The 18,303-nt window shown below is 36.6% G+C and overlaps 1 protein-coding gene across 1 annotated transcript in view; it reads right to left on the bottom strand.

Moving 5' to 3' along the window:
* Window positions 1–395: 395 nt before the first annotated feature.
* LOC107875610 (phytochromobilin:ferredoxin oxidoreductase, chloroplastic) overlaps window positions 396–18,303 on the bottom strand; it is a 27,393-nt gene continuing 9,485 nt past the window's right edge. The window contains exons 3-8 of the mRNA XM_016722392.2: window positions 6,455–6,549; window positions 5,754–5,847; window positions 5,509–5,640; window positions 4,478–4,582; window positions 1,173–1,223; window positions 396–953 (exon numbers count right to left, since the gene is read on the bottom strand). Of these exons, the coding sequence (XP_016577878.1) occupies window positions 762–953; window positions 1,173–1,223; window positions 4,478–4,582; window positions 5,509–5,640; window positions 5,754–5,847; window positions 6,455–6,549 (669 nt within the window). The 3' untranslated portion in view covers window positions 396–761. The remainder of the gene's footprint in view (window positions 954–1,172; window positions 1,224–4,477; window positions 4,583–5,508; window positions 5,641–5,753; window positions 5,848–6,454; window positions 6,550–18,303) is intronic.

An 18,303-nucleotide genomic window follows, 5' to 3' on the forward strand; every position in this document is an offset into this window, starting at 1 on the left:
AGAAATCAAAAATCCATATAATGATGAATTCTGTGTACCTCATAGCAATTACAATATCCTATTAGGGTACATATTACTCATTACAAAATTGGTATGTTTTTGAACTACTGTTGAGAGTATACCTTTATCACTGGTGATTTGAAGATCAAATTATGATTTCGTTTGATCTTTGGAGAGAATAGAAAGCAACGTAACATATAATTTGCTTGACATGGTATTTCCACGAAATATACACCTTTAGATGGCCGAAGAACCAAAAGAGATATTGGTATAATATGGGATCAGAAAAAAGTAAAAGTTTCTATCGGTGTCGGTTAATAATATGGAATTGCCCTTGCCAGTACCAACAATTATAATGAGTGGAGGGAAATGAAGAAAGTATTTAGCAGATGTGATGAAATCTTGAATTGACAGATATTGAATAAAGAAGAATAAAGAGAACTTGTGAAAATTACAACAGATTACATTAGGTATCGGGAACAGCCTCTCTACCTTTCAAAAGGTAGGGTTAAGGCCTGCTTACACACCCACCCTCTCCAAACCCCATTTGTGGTATTACACGGGGTATATTGATCCAACCCATCACCTAAGAATTTTCCTCATTCATCCAACTGTCAAGACTGATATTGACAGAGGAGCCTAATACTACTACTAGAACTACCACAACTGTAGCTGCTACTAATAAATCGCAAACAAGTTGGCATCGGCTAACTGACAAAGACGATGCAAAAATAAAAAAAATAAAAAAAATAAAAATTACATCAGACTATCTCAACTCCATTACCTATGAATTCTCCTCTTGCATCCCATGGTCGATTTTCGAATGATTTTCCAAGCATACTGCGCTTTTCATTTACTCTACCATCTTCACATCTGTACTCTGGAAAGTAATCAAGAAATGTTTTGCTCCCAAGTTCATTAACACCGTTGAATAGGAATTCCCTAATCACATCCTGAGTGATTTTTAATAAAAAAAAAAAGGAAAAAGGAATTATTAAAGCTTCCAATAACGGGAATGTTAGTAGCTCGTTGGTTGGCTACCCGAACTTTCACCTTGGTGGTGACGGTTTCTCTATCCCCAATGTAATAAAAATTTCAAAAAGAAGAAATTAAAATTAAGAAAAAAAATCCAATAACAAGGTATAGTGGAGTTTCTGATGAAAGAATGATACCTTGGCAAGATCTTCCCCTATCAGTCTTTTCAAAAGTCCATGTCCTGGATCCTGGTATAACGACATTGTGCATCAAAAGATAGATGAAGAAGAACAATAGCAAAGCAAGAGGAAGAGACGGAAATTACAGCACACACATGAGAAAAGTTCTAAGCTGGCCTGGACACCACAGTTATCAAAAAAATAATATTACCTAGGATATCTTATATGTCATCGGTAAACTAGTCCTGCGTGCAGAGACCCAAAAAATAAAATTTGAGAAGTTAATCCAGCTCCATGATTAAGTAGTGTTTGGACAACATTTGAGTTGAAGTTGAAGAAAAGGTTAGAAGAATTTGAAGTTGAAAAACAAATTGTAGAAGTTCGAGTCGTGGTTAAACATGAACTTGTAAGAAAATTTTGTAAAAGCTGAAGATTTGTGAGTGGAAGTTGAAGACTGGATAAACTCTCGCTCGAAATATACCTCTAAAAAACTACTTCACTATTTCATTAGAAGTTCAAATAACATTTCACTTGAATCCCAAAACTTCCTGGGCATATTGCAGATAATGATTTCAGTATTTGGAGTGAAGGCATGACCAAAAGCCCTTCTAAAATGATAGGATACTTATGGAGGCATTTGTTTGAAAATTTGCAAAAACAAAACTAAGTTTCCAAACATTGTTTGCACGAGTTGGTTTTGCGAAAACAGTTACCTTATTTAACTTAATTTGGTGCAAAAAACAACTAAAACAAACATGGTTCACAAAAACTCACAGAGGAAATTGCAAATTCTGTTTTTGCAAATTTTCAAGCAGGCGTCACCTAACTCAGGTATGGCCTGGATTTAGTGTAAGTTGGTTTTCAGAAACAAGTTTTACAAAGTTTTCGGGAAACAATTAGAATATGTTTGGATAAATGTTTGAATATCTTTAAATGATAAGCTATACAAACACAATTTTCAACTACGTTATAAATCCTGACACACGATTAAGACACCTTATCAGGTATCATAGAATAAATCAATGTCACATTGTCTAATTAAGCACCGACAACATAGCAATAAAATAAAATAAATATACTCTCCAAAGTGTGTGAAAGAGTCTTTGAGGATTGTCAAGAAATGGACCTTGGGTCTAACTCAACCTTAAAAGTTAGCTCAAGAGGTAAGGATTACCCAACTCCATATAAGCAAACCACTAGTCCATTCCTCAACCAATGTGGGACTTTTACCCACGCTAAGACCCCCCCTCACGCCCAGGCCCAACTAGCACTGGCGCGTGGACCGGGAACCCAAAACGGGGATGGACCTGGCTCTGATACCATGTAAATTTTCCAAAATGGGGATAGACACTTATGCCAAAGCTCAGTCTTATTAGCCGTAGAAGTACAAGCAAAAGATATAACAGGAGGAATGGAAAATTGTATAGGAAACAATCTTCCAACTTTAGGCCCCTTCGCGATTATCGTCCCCGACACCTGATCCTGCACAAGACAACCATTACGAGAAAAATTTACATCACAATTGTCATCAACCAATTGTCCAACTGAAATAAGACTAGTTGAGCGCTTCGGTGAAACAAAAACATTCTTGAAAGTTGGAGCAATATCCCCAACCTTGGTAATGGGTAAATTACTGTCATTAGCAACCTGTATTTGTGATGAACCTTGATACTTACGAACATTTTTTAGCATGCTTGTTGAGTTGGTCATATGATTGGAAGCACCAGAATCAACAATCCAAAAATTAGATTTAACATCAATACCTTGTAATCCCAATGCTGAAAAGGCTGATACGATCATTGTTGTACTATTTCAAGAGTAAGAACTTGTCCTGAAGGTCCTGAAGATGAGTTCTCAAGAGTGGAACCATTTATTGCTGCATGAAAATTATTTACCTTATGATTCTGAGGGCGTGTGGGACACTCTTTGATAATGTGTCTTTGTTGTTTACAATAATTACAGAACTTCTTGCCACAATTTCTAGCGATATGGTCACATTCCTTGCAATTGTAGCATTGAGTTCTATTCATATCCCTACTCATACCTTTACCTTGAGCAGCAAATGCAACAGCGACATCATTTCCTCTTTTGAAAGCATTTTGTGTGACATAACGCTGCTCTTCACGAAGCAATTCCCTAAAACAAACATCCAAGGAGGAAGACGGGTCACGATTCATCAAGTTAGAGCGAACACTCTCAAACTCAGAGCGTAACTTCATCAAAAATTGATCTCGCTTGCTTTGCTCATGAACTTGTTGAATTACAGAGAGAGATTCGGAAGGTATTTTGGCATAAACAATATCTGTAAATTCAGCCCATAAGTTCTGAAATCCAAAATAATAATCCTGAATAGAAAGATCTCCTTGAGAGTAATTAGCAATTTTATACTCTAAGTGAAAACGTCGGGCACTATTATCTTGGTTGTAAACCTTTTGTAAATAATCCCACATGGCCTTAGCTGTCTTGTAAGGCCTGAGATTAGAAACAATAAGAGGATCAATTGACCCTAAAAGCCATGTCATCACCCGAGCATCTTTAGTCTTCCATTCACCTAACTTTGTAGGATCAGTAGGAGCAGGATCGGCTCCATCTATATGGCCCCATTGTTCTTTTCCGGTGACAAATAACTGAAACTGAAACTCCCGTGACGAAAAATTCTTTCCAGTGAAACGAACACTGTATGATTCAAACTGATATGAACTCATAATTATGAAAACTAGAAACACTAACTCAAAAAGAACAACCAAAATGACCAAGATCAAAGTCCTAGGTGTTAATTGTCGAGGAACAATCAACAAAAACCAAAATTTTCAAAATAAATTTTGAAAGAAACCACAAATGAACTCTATGAAACAAGACAACCAAGAGAAGACTCTGATACCATGTCAAGAAATGGACCTTGAGCCTAACTCAACCTCAAAAGCTAAATCAACAGGTGAGGATTACCCAACTCCATATAAGCAAACCACTAGTCCATTCCCCAACCAATATGGGACTTTTACCCACTCTAACAAGGATAACAGTTGAGAGTTGACGGGTCAAACTGAATGAAACGAGCTGAATTTTGCAAACAGTTAGCTTAATACAAACCTAGATTAGGATTTTCCAACATTTGCAAAACTTTACCAAAGCCTAAGGAAATCAAAGAAAGCAAATATGGAGAGAAGGCGAGGGAGAGGTTAAAATTAATTATTTCTTCACTATTGCCTCTACAAAACGGGATATCGGTATGTTGTAAGACAATATGAGAACTATAAGCAATTAACTAACCACTATTGTTAAGACTGATGTAAGAGAACTCGTGAAAGAACAACAATACCCACTTTTTCTGCTCTCCATGTCAAGTATCTATGTTGAGCTTCACAATTGTGAGCGATTTGAGAGGCATCCCTCTCCTCTTCTGATCTGTCCATTAGCTCAAGCCATGCCTGTACCAGAAACAATAAAGCAGTAAATCCTGGTAAACAGACCTGGATTTCTCAATCTCACACGCTTCTGCGTGTCAACTTTTGAAAAAAGAAGCTTCATTTTTTGAGAACAGTAATGTAAAAAAAAAAAAAAAAGAAGAAGAAGAAGAAAGAAGATATTTACAAAAATATAGTGGGCTAACTAAAATGTATAAGAGCAAATTTTTAGTTCTTTCTTCCTGTTTCACTCTTCTGCCTACCCATCCAAAAGCCTATTGTTAAATTGTGTGACTGTCTCAACAAAAAGCTTAAATTATTATCCATATAGATTAGTAGCTTTCACTATGAATAGCTCCCTATTGTTGATAGAGAGCTTACCGCCCCACCCTTTATAGTCGCGACTATTGTCATGGACAAAGAGTTTGTCTTCCGTCAAAGAAGCATGCTTAATAAACCTATAGCATAAAGGCATTCGAGCAGGCTCTAAACTAACTGTTGCTTGTGCTATAATGCACAAAAGCCCTCCATCCCACCAAAAGGTAAAGAATCCCTGGTGCCTGCTTGTAACACGGGGCTAGTTTTTCATGATTACCATGAAATAGATAGCTGACTCCACTCATCAAGAACTGGAAGGACTGGCAGGGTATACTTCTTTTACTAAATTATACCTCACCGCCTCTCACATGCACGCCTAATTTATTTTCCTGGGTCAAGCACGTGGAAATTGTTTTTGATAATGGGTGGCAATGAAACTTGAACACAAGACTTCTATCTGCCCTGTACAATGTTATGTAAGTACCCCATTTAAAAGCTTAAACTGTTAGAGAGGGTACTATTTTATTTACTCAATTATATCTTCAATACCTACATTGAGAGCCTGCAATCGTTATCTACTAGTAAGTGTAACAACATAAAAGTGAGCACAGCGGGAAGTAGTTTACTGGTACCTGGTAATATTCCTTGAATGCAGAAAACAGAACTGAATGGTTGTGTGGACTAGATGCGAATCTTGTCCATATGACTATTGGTGAAAAAAATCTCAGAGACTCGCTGGTGAGCTTCCCTCCCCAGGGTAAAAGCTGCATGAAATCTGTGTTAAGTCATCATATAATCATTTTAGAGGGGGTTCAGAAAATTGCTTGAAATATGGTTATGCTGAAAATGTGTGCAAATGTCATAAGATTATTATAACCTCAGAATACTTGAGACCTAGAGGAATCAAGTCTTTATAGTACTTCTCCTTGTAATCTTTTTGATCCATGATGTCATGCAATGGGTTGAGGTCCCTGCATAAGTTTTATAAGGATTCAGTCTCAGTTGTCTATGACGTGGATAACAATTACAATTCAACAATACACAAGAGATTATCAAGTACATCTCTAAGCATTGGTTTAATAAGAATATTTCTACAAGGTGAAAAAGAACTATTTTCCTTTCATTTCTTTGGTTTTAGGTGTTCCTGAATATATTTTCTTACCTCGTTCTTGCTCGGAAACATAAAGTCAGTTACTCTAAGTTTAGCAAACACATCTGAGTTCACATGCAAATTGCTGCAATAAAATAATAGTATTTGGCAGTCTTGATCATCATTGTAGAAGATAGAAAAAAGAAAGCTACATAATCTAACTTATCGAAAAACAAAGCTATATAATCTAGCAGTCTTAAAGATCAAGTCAAGATACCACATTATTGCTCTGATAAGGCTTATAGGCTGGTAGGTGTTAATACATGCATACGTGAATACATAGGCAAGATTAAGTGATGAGGGCCAAATAACTGTTGTCGAGATTCAGGACAAAGACATGTCTGTCCCCATGTGATGAAAACACGGAATGTAGGTAAACGCAGCATAAAAGTAACATAGTTATCAAATATCACCTAAAAATAGCTTACAGTACAATTATGTTCATCTTCGCAGCAGTGAAAAAATTGGCACAGAAGATAGGCAGATCAAATTCCGGTTTTGGGAAGGCAGCAAAATCCAATACCTGCATGAAATGCCCTTCATTTAGTTCAAGGAGATCGGGCAGACTCATTTATGATATTAGAACTAATATATCTGCATACACAAAAATGAAATTCAGCATTTCTTTTCAGAATTCTCCTCGCAACATTGCCTTGGAGAAATCAGTAGAAAGGGAACCAGACAAAAAGAGTTCACCAATCAAAATTTTGAAGCTGCTACAGCACATTTCGTCACCTTAGAAAGCGTTCAATTTAGTATTGAACCAAATGCACCAAACTACGTACTTGGATATTATTTATTGAAAAGAACTAGTGCCAACAGCTAACACACGAACTAGGTTCCGGTGCAGATAAACAAGAACAGTAAAGTAAAGAACGCAAGACTTAAGGTGGAAAACCTCCAAACAGTGTTTCAACACCAAAGAGAACTTGGGGTAAGCCGGAACTGAAGATCCGACACCGGAACTATAAACCGCGACCAATTCTGTCGGTGAACGCGCCAGCGCGTGATGGAGAGCCGAGAAGATTAGGTGGCGCATGAAGGTTGTTGGGTTCATAGTATATGAAAGAAGTGTGAATGGAAAAATGGAGAATAAAATGGTGGAGGAGAAGGAGACACTAAAATGGAAAGTGTACTCCCAAATTAGAAAGTTTACTCTTTCTCCCACATTGGTGGAAGAAGAGAACTTGAAAGTGTTTATAATCAAGAACACTTACTCCACATGGCAAGTGAGGCAAGAAATAATAGATGCCTCGCGCCGTCGTCGCTCGCTCGGCTTCGGGTTCGGCTTTGGCTTTGGCTTTGGCTTTGGCTTCGGCTTCGGCAAATGATCGATCGATGAAATCTATCTTTTTGGACAAACTTTATTTGAATTCCGAAGAATGCCCTCCATTTATATATACATGCAGTAATAGTTGCACTGTTTCAAGTGAACTGATGCATTGTTTTCGAACTAGTGCTTCAGAAATGATACATTGTTCTAAACTGGTTCGAAATGATGCTTCAGAAGGATGTAATCCTTCAATGAAGTGACACATTGATTCATGAAATGAGATGACTGTTCAGGAAAAGATGCAATCTTTGATGAACAGACATGAACTTACAGCAAAGGTGTAACCTTTGGAATGAACCATTGCCTCTTTTCAGAAGAGGCATGTTGTGGCTATATAAACCTGGATGCTTCCACAGGTTTAGGACGAAATTTTCAGATTAAAAACTCTTTTCTTATCTCAAAACTATTTTGTGTGATCACTCAAAACGTTCTATGAGTTCGAAGATATTCCAACCGTTTGAGGTACCGCTACTGTTGGTCTGTTAGTCATTTTAACCTAGGAGAAAAAATTCCACAACCTTGGGTACAGTGAGGGGGATTATTTCCTTAAGGAAAATCCGTGAATTCGGACGACTTGGCTATTTTCTGTTTCATCTTAATTTCTGCAAAATAAAATACACCTCTTGGAAAGGTCATTTTGATCTTGTGTTGAGGATATTTGATATACTTCATTGTGTTCTTGTTTATACTTGAACTCAAGTTGAAGTTGGTGTTGTAATATACAGATTCTGTGTACCCGAAGTACAAACGATATAACAACCTTAAGGAAATAATTATTTTACAGAATCTGTATAACTTATTTTTGGAGATTAAAGCTTTAAGCTTTCTACTCCGCTAGTATTTAACTAGTGATTAGAAGACATAAAATCTTCATCACAAGTTAAAGTTCACTCGGTTGACGATGTGAAGTTATAAAAACTTCATCGTAAATTAGAAACAAGAAGAAGAGATTAAAGCTTTAAGCTTTCTACTCCGCTAGTATTTAACTAGTGATTAGAAGACATAAAATCTTCATCACAAGTTAAAGTTCACTCGGCTGACGATGTGAAGTTATAAAAACTTCATCGTTAATTAGAAACAAGAAGAAAAGTTGAAAAGTTATTTAACTTTATAAGTAGTATTCTGAAAATACTAAATTTTTCTATCTTGTGTTGACAGGAAAGATGACTAAAGAAAGTCAAATGATGGATGCGACAACGTCTGTGGAGGCAACTAATATTGCCACATCAAGTCGCACAAATCATCCGCGAACAATGGCACCGGCGGAGAAGCCCGAAAAATTTTCGGGCATTGACTTGAAGCGGTGGCAGCAAAAGATGTTCTTTTACCTCACCACTTTATGTCTGCAACGGTTCACTAGCGAAGACGCTCCTGAGGTACCCAAGGAAACCTCGGACAAAGACCACTTCGTTATTGTAGAAGCTTGGAAACATTCGAACTTCCTTTGCAGGAATTATATTCTGAGTGGTCTCCAAGACGACCTCTACAATGTTTATAGTGGAACCAAGACATCAAAGGAACTGTGGGGGGCACTTGAACTAAATTATAAGACGGAGGATGCGGGAATTAAGAAATTCCTTGTTGCACGGTTCCTGGATTTTAAAATGATAGATAGCAAATCTGTTGTCTCTCAAGTACAGGAGTTGCAAGTCATCATACATGATCTCCTAGCAGAAGGTATATCTTTGAAAAATACCTTAGTTCAACAAATTAAAAATGTTCTTAATACTCACATAAACTGTTTTGTAGGTTTAATTGTGAATGATGTTTTTCAAGTAGCAGCGATAGTTGAGAAGCTACCACCTTTGTCGAAAGACTTCAAAAACTACTTAAAGCATAAACGCAAGGAGATGACTGTTGAAGATCTTATTGTCCGACTTCGTATGGAAGAGGATAATAAAGCTGCCGAAAAAAGGTCAAAGGGAAATTCTACAATTAATGGAGCACATTGTAAAAGATGACCAAAACAATTCCAAGAAAAGGAAGAAAGCTGAACAAGGAAGCAATCAACCCAAGAAAAAGTTCAAGGGAAAATGATTCAACTGTAGCAAGATTGTCCACAAGTCCACAGATTGTCGTGCCCCAAAGAAAGGCAAGAAGAAGGATCAAGCAAATATGATTGAATCCAACAAAGAATGCGATGATCTGTGTGCTATGTTCTCAGAATGCAACTTGACGGGGAATCCTCGCGAATGGTGGATGGATTCTGGTGCCACCCGCCATGTATGTGCCAACAAGGAGTTGTTTTCGTCATTTGCTCCGGCTCAAGCAGAAGAAATGATCTACATGACTAACTCCGCTACTGCTAAGGTGGAGGGAACAGGAAAAATTTGCTTAAAGATGACTTCCGCCAAGGTCTTGATACTAAATAATGTGTTATATGTTCCGGAGTTACGTAGGAACTTAATTTCTGTTTCACTTCTAGATAAGAATGGATTCAAATGTGTAACCGTTTCTGGAAAAATTGTAATTAGCAAAGAAGAAATGTATGTAGGAAAAGGCTATCTGACCGAAGGCCTTTATAAGATGAATGTAATGACTGTTGAAATAAATGAAAGTTTTGAATTCTTCTTATTTGCTTGAGTCTTATGATTTATGGCATGAACGTTTAGGCCATGTTAATTACAAAACGTTACAAAAACTAATAAACTTAGAAGTTTTGCCAAACTTTGAGTGCAATAAATCAAAGTGTCAAACGTGTATGGACTCGAAGTATGCAAAGCATCCTTCCGTTGAAAGGAATTTCAATCCCTTAGACTTGATACACACTGAAATTTGTGATATGAAGTCAACACCATCACGTGGTGGGAAAAAGTATTTCATAACTTAACGATTGCACTAGATATTGTTATGTCTACTTGTTAAATAGTAAGGATGGAGCAATAGATGTGTTTAGACAATATAAAACTGAAGTTGAAAATCAGTTAGACAAAAAGATCAAAATGATAAGAAGTGATAGGGGCGGAGAATATAAATCTCCCTTTGCGCAAATATGTGTAGAGAATGGAATAATCCATCAAACTACGGCCCCATATTCACCTCAATCTAATGAAATTGCGAAAAGAAAAAACCGAACTTTGAAGGAAATGATGAATGCCTTACTTATAAGTTCTGGTTTACCGCAAAACTTATGAGGGAGGCTATCCTTACGGCCAATCGTATACTCAACAAAGTTTCCCATAGTAAGACACAATCAATTCCTTATGAAAAATGGAAAGAAAGGAAACCCAACTTGAAATATTTCAAAGTGTGGGGGTATCTAGCGAAGGTTCAAGTTCCTATACCTAAAACGGTTAAGATAGGACCTAAAACGGTGGACTGTGTGTTCATAGGATATGCTAAAAGTAATAAAACATGTTGATTTTTGATTCATAAATTCGAACATCCGGTTATTAATGAAAATACGGTAATTGAATCAGACAATGCTGAATTCTTTGAAAACATTTACCCGTATAAAATTAGACATGAACAGTCAAGTGGAGGATCTAAATGACCTCGAGATGAACCAAGTGAGAATGTACATAATGAAGAAAATCCAAGACGTAATACACGTCAAAGAACGTCAACTTCGTTTGGATCGAATTTTGTAACATTTCTCTTAGAAAATGAGCCTCAAACATTTAAAGAAGCGATATCGTCATCAGACTCATCCTTTTGGAAAGAGGCAGTCAATAGTGAGATAGATTCAATCTTAAGCAACCATACATGGGAATTGGTTGACCTTCCTCCCGAAAATAAACCGTTAGGTTCTAAATGGATTTTCAAAAGGAAAATGAAGGCGGATGGTATTAACAAATACAAGGCAAGACTGTAGTAAAAGGCTTCAAACAAAAGGAAGGCCCTGATTACTTTGATACATACTCGCCAGTAACAAGGATAACCTCGATTCGAATGTTAATTGCCTTGGCGGCGGTATATGATCTTCAAATCCACCAAATGGATGTGAAGACCGCATTCCTAAATGGAGATTTGGAAGAAGAAATATGCATGGAACAAACTGAGGGTTTTGTGGTTCTAGGAAAAGAAAATAAGGTGTGTAAACTTGTTAAGTCACTTTATGGACTAAAACAAGCACCTAAGCAATGGCATGCAAAGTTTGACCAAACCATGTTGACAAACGGATTCAAGATAAATGAATGTGACAAATGTGTATATATTAAAGACACACCAAATCACCAAGTCATTGTTTGTTTATATGTGGATGATATGTTGATCATCAGCAGAGATATTTGTGACATAAATGCAACCAAACGAATGCTCGAGAGCAAGTTTGATATGAAAGACTTGGAGTTGCAGATGTGATCTTAGGTATAAGAATCCATCGAACTCCACAAGAGTTAGCATTGTCACAGTCTCATTATATCGAAAAAGTACTTGACAAGTTCAAGGATATGGAATTCGGTATTGCCAAGACTCCATTGGATGTGAACTTTGCACTTCAAAAGAATGAAGGTGAAAGTGACTCACAATTGGAGTACGCAAGAGTATTGGGATGTTTAATGTATATAATGAACTGTACACGAGCAGACATAGCATGTGCAATTAGTAAATTGAGTCGGTACACGAGTAATCCCAACAAAACTCATTGGATAGCAATGAAAAGAGTTTTGGGGTATCTTAGATACACTCAAAACTATGCTTTGCATTATAATAAATATCATGCGGTACTTGAAGGATATAGTGATGCAAATTGGATCACTGGATTGAACGAAGTAAAATCCACAAGTGGATATGTATTTACTATTGGTGGAGGAGCAGTTTCTTGGAAATCATCCAAACAAACTTGTATCGCTCGCTCTACAATGGAATCTGAATTTATCGCATTAGATAAAGCCGGTGAAGAAGCAGAATGGCTCCGGAATTTCCAGAATTTCTTGGAAGATATTCCGTATTGGCCCAAACCAGTGGCACCAGTATGTATACACTGTGATAGCCAAGCGACAATAGGTAGGGCAGGGAACATGATGTACAACGGTAAATCTCGTCACATACGACGGAGACATAATACTGTTGGGGAACTTCTCTCTAGTGGAATTATCACTATTGACTATGTAGAGTCAAAGGATAATGTGTCGGATCCACTTACAAAAGGTCTATCTAGAGAAGGAGTGAAAAGAACATCCAAGGGAATGGGTTTAAGGCCTAGGACGAGTCAGCATAGCGGTAACTCTACCTAGCAGACGGGAGATACCAAGAGCTAGGTTCAAGGAGATCAAACAAAGTTGTGTCTGACAGGTTCAACATTGTCAATTACCCAACCCATTCTCATGATGTAGACAATGTATAGAAAACTAGGATAAGTTTAAGGTGAAAAGTCTTTTAATGATTATCTAAATTTGGTAGATTTGACCAAATAGTTTAATCTACAGGATTAAACGTTTAGAAATCACTTATGCGAGGGTGAAGTGAAAGCCGCTTCAAAGAGAATGTTAGTAAAGGTCTATTCTCTAAGCTCTCATGAAACCAGGACGTGTTCATAGCTGAAAAGAACAAAACCATGAGAACCATAAACGTTAAAAGGCTGGTTGTGTGACATGTATTGTCTAGGTGTACTCAAAGATATCAAATCTACCGATTGACCGAGAGCATCCGATGCATGTTCATTACGAAAAGTTTAAAGGAAAACCCACTTATCCAGATGCAATCAGTCTTTGCTTGATGATCACATACTTGTCCGAAAAAAAAAAATTATGAAAAAGTCATTCCCCATTCATGTGGGGGATTGTTGGGTTCATAGTATATGAAAGAAATAAGAATGAAAAAATGAAGAATAAAATGGTGGAGGTGAAGGAGACACTAAAATGGAAAGTGTACTCTCAAATTAGAAAGTTTACTCTTTCTCCTACATTGGTGGAAGAAGAGAACTTGAAAGTGTTTATAATCAAGAACACTTACTCCACATGGCAAGTGAGGCAAGAAATAATAGATGCCTCGCGCCGTCACTCGCTCAGCTCGGCTTCGGCTTCGGATTTGGATTTGGATTTGGATTTGGATTTGGCAAATGATCGATCGATGAGATCTATCTTTTTGGACAAACTTTATTTGAATTCCGAAGAATGCCAAGGAAAAATGCAGTGAAAAAATTTTCTGCAGTTTCGGACCTCCATTTATATATACATGCAGTAACCGTTGCACTGTTTCAAGTGAACTAATGCATTGTTTTCGAACTAGTGCTTCAGAAATGATACATTATTCTGAACTGAGGCTACAGAAGGTTGCAATGGTTCGAAATGATGCTTCAGAAGGATGTAATCCTTCAATGAAGTGACACACTGATTCATGAAATGAGATGACTGTTCAGGAAAAGATGCAATCTTTGATGAACAGACATGAACTTACAGCAAAGGTGTAACCTTTGAAGTGAACCATGCCTCTTTTCAGAAGAGATGTTGTGGCTATATAAACCTGGTTTCTTCCACAGGTTTAGGACGAAATTTTCAGATTAAAAACTCTCTTCTTGTCTCAAAACTATTCTGTGTGATCACTCAAAACGTTCTGTGAGTTCGAAGATATTCCAACCATTTGAGGTACCGCTACTGTTGGTCTGTTAGTCATTTTATCCTGGGAGAAAAAATTTCACAACCTCGGGTACAGTGAGGGGGATTATTTCCTTAAGGAAAATCCGTGAATTCGGACGACTTGGCTATTTTTTGTTTTCTTAATTTCTGCAAAATAAAATACACCTCTTGAAAAGGTCATTTTGATCTTATGTTGAGGGTATTTGATATACTTCATTGTGTTCTTGTTTATACTTGAACTCAAGTTGAAGTTGGTGTTGTAATATACAGATTCTGTGTAACCGAAGTACAAACGAAATAACAAAGGTCACTCGCTTCACACCAATTGTCGGCGAAGGCTGGTACGACCGGAAATAATGATCCGCCTCCTCCTATGGCGGCGCTAACGCAAAATGACCATTTAAAAGTGATCGATTGGAAATCTGACTACATTTCTGTCAGACAACAGAAGATAATCGGCTTGTATATTGAGATAGAGCCAAAACAAGATCAACAAGACTATAAGCTCTAATACCATGTAATCGAATGGAAGTGAATGAATTATTCCAATAGGTAAGCAGGACATAAATACATTAGGTGCTAACTTAGGAAAGAAAATAATGAAGGATTCTTACAAATTCGGCTAGCTAATTATGCCTATGTATATTACAAAGAATGATGTCTATATACATTTTGTAACACTCATCAAGCTCTATGGCATTCATGATCCCCATATCCCTAAAATAGGCCTTCTACCGTCTCAAGGCAGCATCTCCTTATTCACAATCTCAAACAAGAGTTTGTGAGAGGGCTGCATTTTTCCCTTCAACACCTTCCCAGGATTTTTCTTCCCCCTCCCTCTAGTGAATTTTCTAGTTAGGATACAATCCTCATCAATATCCCATTCATTTACCTCTAACCCCTCAGCAGGGACTTACAACATCTCACGAAGCTAGATAGAATCAAAAACAATTTCAACCCCTTCAACCTTAGACCTAACCACCCATCCCTCAAGAATATTCAAGTTAACATAAAACTCTACCACTTCTCTTTCATAAACAACAATACCGACCACCCCAAACAGATGTCCCCACCCCTGAAAAGCAAGCCTATCCAAGAGATTTTGAACAAAAGGATTATCCATTACCTCCGGGTCAAAGACTCTTCCCTTAAGACTGTTTTAGAGCCATAGTAGGCTTCTTTCCCCATTGCCAAACAATTTTGATATTCTTGTCTATCCTTTCTTTCTTAAGTGGAGAGGGACAAATTCTTCTTCATCTTCCTCAATTTCAATGGGATCTTCATCTTCCCCAATCTTCTTCTTACCCTTAGATGTCCTAGCCCTTTTTGCTAGACTCAGGGTAAGAAGATTAGGACAGATGATGAGCCCATTGAAATTGAGGAAGATGAAGAAAAGAAAAATGTGTCCCTCCTCCCACCAAGAAAGAAAGGATAAACAAGAATTATCAAAAAGTTCTTGGCAATGGGGAAAGAATAAAACAATCTTGAAGGGAAGGGTCTTTGACCCTAAGGTAAGGTAATGAATGATTCTTTTGTTCAAAATCTCTTGGATAGACTTGCTTTTCAATGGTGGGAACATCTGTTTAAGGTTGTCGATATTGTTGTATATGAAAGAGTTGGTGTTATTATGCATGTTAATATTAAAATGTTAATTTGCATGATAATTTGTGAACATAAAGAGCAGAAAATGGTGTTATTATATTTTGATAACTCTTGTAACTTCTTCCACTTCATTTGTCCATTATCTACCACATTAAGTCTTGTAACTCACCACATTATCCTTTGGTGTTGGTGGGGATAAATTGTGGTAAAAAATGATCATTAATTCTTGTAACTCCAGGACATTAGTTGCATGTAACATATGTAACATCAAGACTATTTATCCACATTATTACCCCTCATTCATCTTATTCATTACATGAAAGAATTCTTAACCTATAAATAGAGGTGTTTCTTTCTTTGTTGTGTGATAAGAAAAAGATGATAAGAGAAAAATATAGTAGTGAAAGAGTTAAGTCTCCAACTATATTCACTATACAAATGAGAGCAACTATATAAGTGAAAAAGAGAATTAAGACAAAGAAAATATTCTAAGTCTACAATTATATTCACTATACAAAAGAGAGTTTTTAAAATGTTAAAGAAAGGTGTTCTTATGGTGGAGCTTTGGACTTTTCAACTAATCTGGAGTTGCTTGAGTTGTACATTATCAATGGGTTGTTGTATCCTGGAGGGGACAAGTGAAGAGTTGATATTGCTGGATCGGTGTAGATTATGCCACAGTGGGCTTGAATCTCCTTAAAGAGAGTGAGATATCCGTGTTTCAGCCAAGAAGAAGATAATCTTATTTTCTTCATTTTTTAGTTCATTTTATCATTTCAATTGTAATCTGTTATAATTGTGGTATATTACACCAACAAGAAGTGGTACGAGTTTTATGTTAACTTGAATATTCTTGATAGATGGGTGGTTAGTCTAAAGTTGGAGAGGTTGAAATGGTTTTTGATGGTTCATTGGAGCATTTTAATAACATTACATTATATTTGGCTCCTATATATTAATTGTCATTAAGGTGCATTGTTTGATTGGGGAAGTTAGTCTTAAATTGCACCTTTATTAAGCATTAAGCACTGTAATATTTGGCAGTTAGTGAGTTTGCTGGTTTGTTGCATTGCTCGGAAGGCACTATATACCCATTACTTCTGCCATTGTATTGTCGTAAGGTGCAACAATTAACTCCCTATTCATTTGTGGATTTATGCTTATTGACTTCATAGTTAGTGGTAAGAATGTGGACATAAGTTTCTTGTAACTTCTACCATTATTCCACCTCATTACTGTTGTAACTCTTGTAACCTCTATTCCATTTATCTTTGCACTATTTCTTCAATTCACTACAAGGAAGAATTTATCATCTATAAATAGTGGTGGCCTTGAATGTTCTGCATATTAGAGAGAAATACATATAGAGTTTATATTATTGAGGTTAAATAGTAAAAGAGAGAGTTGAGACTAAGAAAATATTCTAAATATTCAACTATATTCACTATACAAAAGAGAGCAACTATACTAGTGAAAGATAGAGCTGAGACAAAGAAAATATTATAAGTTTTTAACTATATTCACTATAAAAAAGAGAGTTTTATATGTTGAAGGGAGGTGTTCTTATTGTGGAACTTTGAACTCTTCAACTAATCCGGAGTTGCTTGAGTTGTACATCGTTGATGGGTTGTTATATCCTAGAGGGGACAAGTTGTCAGAATCGAGCCTTCTAATTCAATTAAACAGTAACAAAATAAGGAAACAGTTTGTTTTGGGACAATTTTCTGGTTTTTTATATAACTGAAATGGAATTAGAAAATACAGGAATGAAAAACTGAATGAAATTGAAAACTAGATTTAACTAGATAGCCGCCATGGAATCCGAGATCTGCAATAGAAGGAGATAGATTTAGAAATGAGTAAGGAGTGGAGAAGAAGAAAAGAGGGAATCTGGAAGAAGACAGGTGAGAAAAATACCGGTAATTGCTTGTCTTCTCTCTCCTGGTTCTTGTGTTTTAATAGCCTTGGAGCTGAGCTGTTAGTTGTTGAGCTGGCATCATCTGGACCCTTAAGGTTCACTAACTCTCATCTAATCCTAGCTGTTTATTCTCTTCAATTAACTCTACTACCTCTAACAGTAATAACTGAAATTCAAAAAAAAAAGTGGTGACCATGACATACCGCCCCCTTTTATTCAATCTTTGACCTCAAGGATTTGTTAGGGTTTTTGCCCTGATTTTCTTACTATATTTAAGTTTTACTTTTTCTTAGAAGAAAAATAAAAGTTACCATAATTACTTTTACTTTTTCTAAAAGAAAAAGATATAATTCTTTTCCATATTTGGCTAACCTCTTTCTTGGAGGAAAGGTTTTGGACATCTATAAATAGAAGACCCCCCTTCTCATACCATAACACAATAGCATCCACAATTTAGTATTGTTTTTCGTTGTCATCTTATTTATCGTCTCATAGTTTGCAACTAATAGCTTCCGCATGACGCCCTCTCGATTTCGAACCCAACAAGTGGTATCAAAGCCGATGGTTCAAAGATCAGATGGTTCGATTGAGGATAGTTTAAGATCAAAGTTGCAACCAATTTGATGATAATGAAGATATATGTCCAAAAGCTACATGTGGAGATAATTGTCAATCATATTTTCAACAATCCTGCTATCACATATTTGAAAATAAAGCTCACTTTTAACCCTGCAAAAGGACTCCAATATTTTTAACCCGAAAAGGGCTAATATATTTTTTAACCCCAAAAGCTCCATTTTTAAACATGCCAAACAGCAGTGATATATGAAGAATATATATGAAGAACGAAGATCATGCACAAGAAGAAGGAGGATCAAGAATATTTTCTTCAAAATATTCTTGATC

The sequence above is a fragment of the Capsicum annuum genome, chromosome 1, assembly GCF_002878395.1.
Source record: "Capsicum annuum cultivar UCD-10X-F1 chromosome 1, UCD10Xv1.1, whole genome shotgun sequence".
Taxonomy (NCBI): domain Eukaryota; kingdom Viridiplantae; phylum Streptophyta; class Magnoliopsida; order Solanales; family Solanaceae; genus Capsicum; species Capsicum annuum.